General features: G+C 36.7%; 1 protein-coding gene across 1 annotated transcript in view; it reads right to left on the reverse strand.

Moving 5' to 3' along the window:
* LOC108965226 (multidrug resistance protein homolog 49) overlaps positions 1–10044 on the reverse strand; it is a gene marked incomplete in the record, with an annotated part of 31399 nt that overhangs the window by 2269 nt on the left and 19086 nt on the right. Inside the window, 2 exon segments of the mRNA XM_018927474.1 lie at positions 1–1441; positions 1505–1605. Coding sequence (XP_018783019.1) covers positions 1–1441; positions 1505–1605 — 1542 coding nt within the window.

Raw genomic sequence — 10044 nt, forward strand, 5'->3', positions numbered from 1 at the left:
TTGTTGCTTACGCTGTCGCACTGCATTGGAGGTGTTCGCCAAAGCCTCTTCTTCTTCCTTACGTTTCGATATCATTACCAACTTACAGTAAAGACCACCCGAGCGCATAAGTTCATCGTGTGTACCCTGCTCAGCCACCATACCGTCTTTGACAAACACAATCAAATCAGCATTTGTCACTGTCGAAAGACGATGTGAAACCACCAACGTGGTACGTCCTTGACTGGCCACATCGAGCGCATCCTGCACACGACGCTCGGATGTGGGATCTAAAGCTGAGGTTGCCTCATCCAGCAACAATATCTTCGGGTTCCGTATGAGTGCACGTGCAATGGCTATACGTTGCTTCTGGCCACCAGACATTTGAGCGCCACGTTCGCCCACCATCGTGTCRTAACCATTAGGTAGTTTGAGTATGAATTCGTGACAATTGGCCATACGTGCGGCTTGCTCGATTTCTTCTTGTGTCGCTGTGGTTTTGCCTTGRCGTATATTTTCACGAATGGTAGTAGCGAATAATACTGGTTCCTGACCGACTACACCTATTTGTGAACGTAACCACCCSACGTTCAATCCACGGAGATCACGCCCATCRAGACGTACACAACCACTGGGCGCATCATAGAAACGCTGTAACAACTGTAGTGTGGTGGACTTACCACAACCAGATGGTCCCACTAACGCAACGGTTTGTCCAGCGCGAACTTCCAAAGAGAAGCCCTTGAGTACTTGTACATCGGATCGTGCTGGATAACGGAAATGTAAATTTTCGAAACTTATGTCACCGATCACATTCTCCAATTTKTCACCACTCTCATTTAACGGATCAATCGCTGACTTGCGATCGATGGTGGCAAAGACATTTTGTGCCGCACCCTTTGCCGTTGCRAATGCCTCCACATGTGGCAGTGAGAAACCCAAGTTCTGTGCACCCATGATGATGCTGAAAAGTACGATAACCAGCGAACCCGACGTGTATAATTTATCATCCATATAGCGATATTTCAATATCAATTTAATTCCAAACCATATAGCGATCGCATAGGCAATATAAATGATGAACCACATAATGCCGGAGCCGACACCGGAGTAAAAGCCTTTCTTTCGACCAATCTTCTCAGCTGGCACCAGCAATTTGCCAAATCTCTCAGTTTCTATGCGTTCACCGCTAAAGGCAAGTACAGTACGTATGCCCGAGAAGACTTCTTCAGCGACCGCACCGGCATTCGAGTAAGCCTTCAACTCCTTTTCTGTGAARGTGCCCTGAATTTTAGCCACCAGCGCGGTAGAAACAATAATGAATGGACAGCAAGTGATCACTATCAGTGTTAAGAGCCAGCCRTAGACAAAAGAGAAGATAACTCCCGCRACRAACGTCGTTATGAGAAATACAAACATTGCGACTTTTTCGCCCATGCCCTCCTTCATTTTATCTAAATCTCTGCAATGAATTAAAAGATTTAATGAAATTTCGTTTTGAATAAAACACTTCATTCACACATACTCTGTCATTTTGTTGGCGAAGGCATTACCGGCAGAAGTGTCATACCAAGACATATCTTGACGTAATATGGACTCCAAAAACAATTTTCGAATTTTCGCGATCTGTGTTAAATAATTAAAGAGAAGATATCAGTTTAAAAAAATATACATATTTAGTCTTACACAAACCTGTCTGARCGCTACTTTATTCAATATCATGACTGCCAAACTTAAAAGCAATAGTTGGACCATGCAACCAGCCACCGTCCCCAAGCCAAAAGCCAGCGCATCATCTTTAACAGCCTGCATATTCTCGGCGTGAGTTGCATTTGTGCTAATTGATAATGGAATAATGTTTAACCGTTATTTGTGCGATAAATAAAYAAAGTATAGCAAAAAATTGTGGAACTTACAGCGTCTTGCCACCGCCGAAAATATTCAAGATTGGTGCAGGCGTTGAAGTGCCAATGCCCACATCGCGATCTATGAGCAAAGTGGTGAATTCGGCGTAAATGATGACATTATATGGCATGCATATTGAAGCCAGCGATGCCGCAAGCATACCGATGACCATTATCAGACGATCCCATATGCTGGCATAACGAAACTGAAGAGTATAAATGCAATTCACAGCGTAAGTTTAATTTACATTTAAGCACTCACACTTACATTCAAACACTTAAAAATAGTTTTTCTATTAAGTACGATTACCACTACCGAAACCTATTTTTATTTGCCTGTCTGTAGAATTACTTTTGGAAGATTTTTGTTATTGAAACCTTATTTGAGCTAAGGACCGTCTTCTATTCTCATAACCAATTAAAATACCATCTAGTTATGTAGTCGCTTCAAATCTAAAATCAGATTTAATTGACTCGGTATTCCGTTGTTTTTCCTAGCTTCTAAATAACTAATAATATTTTTTGGTTCTCAAAACTGAACGCGTGCATTTTTTTTAGATAAGGTTATGTTCCAAAGGTCTGGAGACTGGTTAAAATGGTGTTAATACCGTAGGCCGGATATTTGCTCATCCTGGTTTGAGGGGGGATTGAAATCCAAGTACTTAATAGAATAGAATGTTATTTGAGGTAATGCACCGCGACCTAAGGCGGCGACCTATTGTGCCTCCGTACTTAATATAACATAAGTAATTGCGATCGAACGGTCGTAGAGGAGTGGGATAGTTTTTCCGTTTGATGGCGAATGACATAATTAAAGAAMTCGAGGAGCAAGGCTGTTGGGTGATAGTCTACGTTGACGATGTATAGAAAAAGGAAAAAAGTATCGTCTACGAGCTAAGCCAAGGCAACATCAGTATTTGGACCCATTTCTGGGCGAATGGTAACGGTTTAGCCGTCAACCCAAGTAAAACTAAAATGGCAGACGTYCCTCTCCCCTTAATCGGAGGCCCGCGCCTTCAATCAGTTAGGCTTAGCCTTCAGAGTAAGATTTCATGAAGGCTAAATATACAGGAGAGATTAAATAATGCATTGGTTGCCTATACTGTTGTAGAGAAGGTAAGGGCTCTACGAAACCATAGACAAGCTTATAATGTTCTATACTGTCATCGGCATGGCATTTACGCCATTCCACACATAGCTCCCGTGGATATTGCTGGCAGGTGTATTGCTGGGAAAACCGCTTTTAGGTTTAGAGAAGCTGGGTAAATGAASGAATCTAAATAGGGTAACGTTGCAATTCGCCTCTCTTTGAAAACTTGGGCTACTGTGTTACAGAGTCCATTGCTCAGCATTTGCAAAACTGAAGCTGAAATATCACGKTAGACATTCTTCCAGCGAAACACCAGACATGGCCGTAACTGACATTTTCCGCCTCAACAAATTCGTGGTCGGYACCAATCACTTTGTCGATTTATGGCGGCCACGGTAAAAATTTTTTATAGGAGTCACCTAGCTCAACTTTCCGGCGCTAAGAGCTGTCCAAGTGAGATCCCATTTTAAGATATACCATTTAATCTAACCTAACCTAAAATTATCTAGACTTAGACGGATTTGTTCTATTAACCGTTGTCGAAAAATTCGTTGTTGACCACATTTATAATCTCGCAACATCTTCGTATTTGTTCGCCTAACGGTTATTAGTACAATATAAAAGTAATCGAGATAGAAATGCGAGTTATGTACATATGTATAAATAGCACTTTTGTAGTAAATAAATCCATTGAGTGCAGTTGTTATCATAAATCTATTCTCGTTATTACTTATCTCTTGTTTTATTATTCAGTTTAACTTTTATAATACTAATTAGTTAATTATATTTCAATTTAGTTTTATTATAWACAAATTTGTAAGTTTAGTTTATTTAGTTTCAATTTCGTTATGTTACATTTTCGGCTACTATTTTGAATGTTAGTTAGAGGCCATGTTTTCGAAGTTCAGCCTGGTTACTATCCTTTCTACTCATAAATCCACGTATATATAATAGGTATGTATGCACAGAAAAGAGGATGAGGAGACGAATTGAAAGCAGTGCAAGTGATAACTTGTGTAAATAAAATGCATATACGAGTTTGRTATTGCAGCAATATGCCGTTAATCGGAAGCCTATAACTGAACTCCAAAGTAAGATAATATTTTTCAATATASTACTGTGATTAAATTGAAAGGTGAATTTTGTCCATTATATCTCCTTAAAAGTAATCCCCGCCCGTTGCAATACACTGACATATGCCAACCAATTTTCCACTCATCATAGCACTTGGAAAAATCCTCCGTCGTGATGCCCATCAGAGGCTTCTTCGATTCAGCTTTTATATCCTCAATTAATTCGAAACGGTGTCATAGGAGTGGTGATGTGAATTTGCTGAAKAGCCAGAAGTTACATGAAGGTAAATCAGGCGAATGCGGTGATTGTGACACGATATTAGTTGAAAATGTGGTGAAATGATTACGAATAACCAATGCAGTATGAGATGGTGCATTATCGCACTTCTTTGTTCAATAAATTCAGACATAGTAAAAAACGAAGAATTGACTTCACACAACGACTCGTAACTCAAATACTAATAAATATTTGATTATGATAGATAGATTTGAAATTTTGTATAGATGTCACTAACAGTACTACTAACTTACAGAAAAAAAAATTTACCGATTCGTAAAACATGCGCATAAATTAAAAATTCACCTTTCAATTTGATCACAAATTTCTATTAAATTTTTATGACGAATATGGCYGCAAATTTGTGACTTGTGTCACAAAAATGCCTGGAAACATGTTCTTGGGTATACTTGTGTATTGTCAAAAGTTAATGCAATCATTATTCCAGATTTCCCTCTAGCTCCAATATACACGATATAGCGATTTCCACCTTCTGACGGACTTTAAACCGATTAAAATTTTTCATTGGAATTAGGCGGACACGTTTTCTGAAAAATAATCAGTCWCTGAATATTAATGAATAGTAGTGAAGCCCTTGAATAACGAGCTTTGATTATCTGAAATTGCGAGATTATAAATGTTCGGTTTTTTTTTTTATAAATGTTTGAAACTCAATGCGTAAGTTTTTATATAAACAAACAAAACTGATTATTATTATAATTAATTTTAAATAATTAAGTGTTTTGATATTCTACTATTACGGTAATCTATAATTTAATCTTCATGGTTTATATGTGAAATTTTAACTATTTGTGAGAAAACMTTAAAACGCCAAAGTTGCATTTGTCATATTATAATTGCAAATATTATCTATGCTGACGGACTTTAATTGAATAGCAACAATACATAGTTGCATAAGTAATATTAATTCATATTTATACGCTGTTTAATTTGGCGTCAAAATCAATAATAATCGGCCTATTAACATGCATATATGATTTTTWTGATAAAAAAGTCGCTAATGTCGACTACTGAATTTCTTAACCTGTCACTTACCAGCTCCAAATAAGGATACTTCCTTTCCATAGTATGGCTCTCACTAAAAGCAGAAGAGCAGAGTACAGATATTAGTAAGGGAGGAATTGAAATTTAAAGTGTGCAACTTACTTTTGTGTTTCCTGAAAGTCGTTTGGTCTTGGCAAACCCTCTGATTTTTTGAAGTTTTCCGAAGGATCTGAAGGACCTTGCGTTGAAATATTATAGCTACTGCTGACCATTTTTATGTTGTTTTAAAGAAACTAGAGAATACTAGTCTTTCCCAAAATGAAAAAAATAAAAGAGTTCAAAACACTCTGCTGTCTGAAGATAAATAATACTGTTTAACAACAGCAAATGTCACTTTGACTTTTTAACATTATAAATTGAAGCCCTTGATGGTATGGTAGGCAGCAGTTTTCTTAATTATTTCTATATGGGTCAAACCACGTCAAGTGGTGCACAAAGATTTCAATTGTTCAACAAAAAATTATGTAAAATATTATTATTTAAACAAATGGATCGTGAACAAATATTTGTAATGTAGCACGAACATTTTTCTTTGACTTCACAAAATGTCATCGATTTATCTCTAGTAGTTTATGAGAAAATAATTTTAAATTTTATAGTGCTCTAAATTTCAACCGTCATTTAATTGTTTCAATGGGCAAACAAAGAATGTCGCGATCATTTGCATAAATACTGCAAATACATACACACGTACACATGCCTGAGTTGATATACCATACGAGTATACTGTAATTAGATAGTGGAGATAAAAAATAATAAACATTACCGACATTTGTTTAACATATTCAAGAACAATCTCTGCTGTAAAATCATAAATTATATTTCTTCGTTCATTTAATAGTATTGTTAATTAGAAGCGACTGCGATTGTACACATAGTAAACAGATATGAACTTTTTTTTTTTTTTTTGATATACAAATTTTTTTATGACTTCAATTAGATACTAAATATTAAAAAGCGTTTTTTTCTCTGATAACGTTATTTTATTTACATCTAACTATTATGTGAGCTCTAAAATATCAAAAATCGTTTTTAATTCTAGCCCTACGAGAGGGTTCAAATAGCTAATAATTATAAAACTAATGTTTCCGAAAACATCTGCAATTTGATCAAAAAGTAAGGTGAAATTGCCATCTAATTCCCGGTCATCATGAAGACAAGTACATTTTTTTATAAAGGTATCTCCAAGTTACTCGTGTTTTTATAAAAAAAAAGACTAAAAGTGAATTTTTCGATTTTTACAATGGTTGATTTTGTTGAGCGAAGCACTTACTTAAAATTTTGTTGATAAAAAAAATGTGTATGCAGACATTTTAGATATGTTGCTGAATGCCCTTGGTGATCAGGACAGGATCTGACAAGAACCACGTACAAAAAAAAAAAACGAAGATTTTCTGCTTGAAAAACGTCGATTAATAATTAGAGCTCTCGTTGATAGTATTGGAATATTATTTGGTTTAACCTAAACCAGTTTGAAGAATGTTTTGTGTCCTTAACGGGTCAAAGACACATTCATGCTAAAATCGCCCAAATTCACCGTTTGTTAGACGGTTTTTACCACGAAAAATAAATTCTATAACGAGTTTGCTTAAGACTTTGTATTCTTAATTGTTTGCTGTCAYGAAGTCTTCGAAACTACAATAACATCGAAAAAGTGTAAAAAGCAATACTTGAAAATCGTAGTGCTGACATCAGACAGATAGCATCTCTTGACTCWACACGTTTTAGTTWATGTTTTGGSTATGAAGCGTGTCAATGGTAGACTAGCACCAAAAAACCTAATACTTTTGCAAAAACGACGTATTTTCCATGTTCTCTTACAATTCTAGGCTTCAACAATTTGCTTCTRYGGCCTTTAGTGATCATTCTKTTTGAATMTAGCGCCCCCTGGTGGCGCCATCTATATTTCGTTGGAGTCTGTTATCTTTATCSATTTTCCAGTGAGAATTTTATGACATTTTGGAKTGGAAGKGAAGTTATTGCGTYTTAAGTGTCAGTATGTTTGTGTTAWCGGTGCGAAAATGAGCATCGAACAAAGAGCCAACATTAAACTTTGTTTTAAAATTSACAAACTTTTACCGAAACGTTTCAATTGAGATGATTGCCTATCTCGTAGCAGAGTGCACGAGTGGTTTCAATGCCTTCAAAGTGGTAGTGAGGACATAAATGACGATCAACATGTGGGCCAATCAAAATCCGTGATCACGGGAGATTCCATCGAAACTGTGCTTGAATCCATCAAAAATAAGCCGAAATTGTCATTGAAATTCATGGAAATGGAATTGATATCTCCAAAACATCGATATATCCCATTTTGACCAAATATTTGTGCTTACGAAAGGTGTGTGCACGGTTCGTTTCGCACAAATTGACTGACGACCAAAAATTGCTCAGAGTCCAACATTCGAAGSACATCATTAAAACGTTGTGTTTTCAAAGTGCTCCGAAACGAAGCGCCAGAGTGCTGAATGGAAGGCACCGGTCGAGCCGAAATCCAAAAAATCGCGCATGGACAAGTCAAAAGTACAATGCTGATTTGTTTTTATGATTCCAAGGGTATTGTGCACAATCGATATGGCACCGTTCGACTTCTTCCTTTTCGGAAAAATGCATTTGCTCATAAGAGAAAAGCGTTATGCAGACGTAGAGGTCATTTAAAAGCACCGGCATACTGTCGGTCATACCGGCCAACGAGCTAAAACACTCGTTCGACATCCTTTTGGACCGTGCAAGAAGCAGGAGGTGACTATTTCGAATAAAATAAATTGATTTTGCCAAGAAAACAATTTGTTCTGTTTTTTTTTAATTCTTGTTTGGTTTGGAATACACCTTGTACATGGCCTTGTCAACGTAATCGTGGCAGTTTGATAAAACATTTACTGTTTTCACCTTTCGTTAATTTATAACTACTTATATATCGAATAAGCTAATTTATTATTGATTTCCTTTAACAAAATTCATACTGAGAACGGGCAATTATTTTAAATAATAAATCTACTTTTTACCCTGTTAAGTTTGCTATGAAATTTGTAAMTCCCARAAGGAAACGTCTGAGACTCCGTAAATTGATCAGTCTGAACTCTTGAGTCGATTTAGCCATGTCCATCTGTCCRTCTCTTYGTATGAATAACTTTWTTAATTTGTCATTTTCAGGAAACTCAACACTCAACAAAATTGTCCACTATAGCGTATAGCTGCTATACAAACTAATCGATGTCGAATCGATCAAGTTCTTGTATGGAAAACATTTTATTTGACAAATTCAAGAAATAGGCATRTCTATAGATTATTATTCAARGCAATGYGTAAATTGTTCATATCTTAGATGTGYATCTGTTAAGTGTRTTAAAGCATCGGGATCTGGCYTTTCACAATTATTTTTTCAAACTTTCGGCGAATTACGAATCTTTTACATTCATCACTTCCAATAGCACGTTTTAGTGATTTTCTAGAGCACACACTTCTAAATCTAATTAATTTAAATTTTTTGTCGATAAAAAGCACTTTTGTACACTTGTATATCAACATTTACTTCGAATATTTATTTTGGTTTGCTTCATGAGAAGGCCCAAAAGTTATTTACAAAAACCGTAAATCGCAATTTTAACCCGCTTTAATTGTTGATATATTCCGCAAACACTGACCAGATATTCAGTATGCGCCAAACCTTGAAAAAGAAACGTGAAAAGAGAATCGACACACACCACCTCTTCGTCGATTTCGAAGCGAAAAGGAACTACCTTTATGCCGCGATATCTGAATTTTGTATCCCCCCAAAACTAATATGGCTGTATAAACTACATCATCTGAAAACAACAACAAACAACATCTGATGAGTCAACGTTGCGAGTTTTCGAGGGAAGAGTTCTAAGAAAGATTTATGGTCCTTTCAGCGTTGGCCAWGGCGAATATCGCATTCGATGGAACAATGAGCTGTACGAGTTATAAGACGACATTGACATAGTTCAGTGAATTAAAATAGACAAAACACTCCAGCTCTGAAAGTATTGAACGCAGTACCCGCCGGGGTAAGCAGAGGAAGAGGAAGACCTCCAGAATTCTACCGTTACAACAACAACAACAACAACCTCCACTCCTTTGGAATGCCCTGGCTTCGCTTAGAATCTCCAATTGGCAMSACCTTGCGAAAAGAAGAAACGACTGGCGTGYTGTTGTTAACTCGGCTATAACCGCGTAAGCAGTTTCTACGCCAGTGAAGAAAAAAGTTATCCCGCAAACATAATTAAATGTAAAAAWTCCAGAACTACCATCAATTTCTTCCTACCAAATTATCGCCAACGCGTGCAATCAACGCGAGCTCCCAAACGCGACTGGAGTCCTCACTCTGCTCCAACTGAATGACTCTATTGGCTAGCAGTACCGCTAATTATAATGATCATTTTGAGAAAGTCGTAGTGCCGACAATAATGCCCGATTGTTTACGTACTAATTTATTCTGTTTTCATTTTCTGGGCTACAAATACATATGTATGTATATTGCGGCCATAAAAGTTCTTATCACTTCATTGAAATATAACCATTTCAATATACATGCGTTAGCAAAGCTGTTAGCAATTGAGGGTTTGAAAGTACAATAGCTTGATGTTAATAAGCCTTTACCAGACGTGTAGCAGATCCACTTAGTTTAGAATATAC

Source organism: Bactrocera latifrons, unplaced genomic scaffold, assembly GCF_001853355.1.
Source record: "Bactrocera latifrons isolate USDA-ARS-PBARC rearing strain unplaced genomic scaffold, ASM185335v1 scaffold_137, whole genome shotgun sequence".
NCBI lineage: Eukaryota > Metazoa > Arthropoda > Insecta > Diptera > Tephritidae > Bactrocera > Bactrocera latifrons.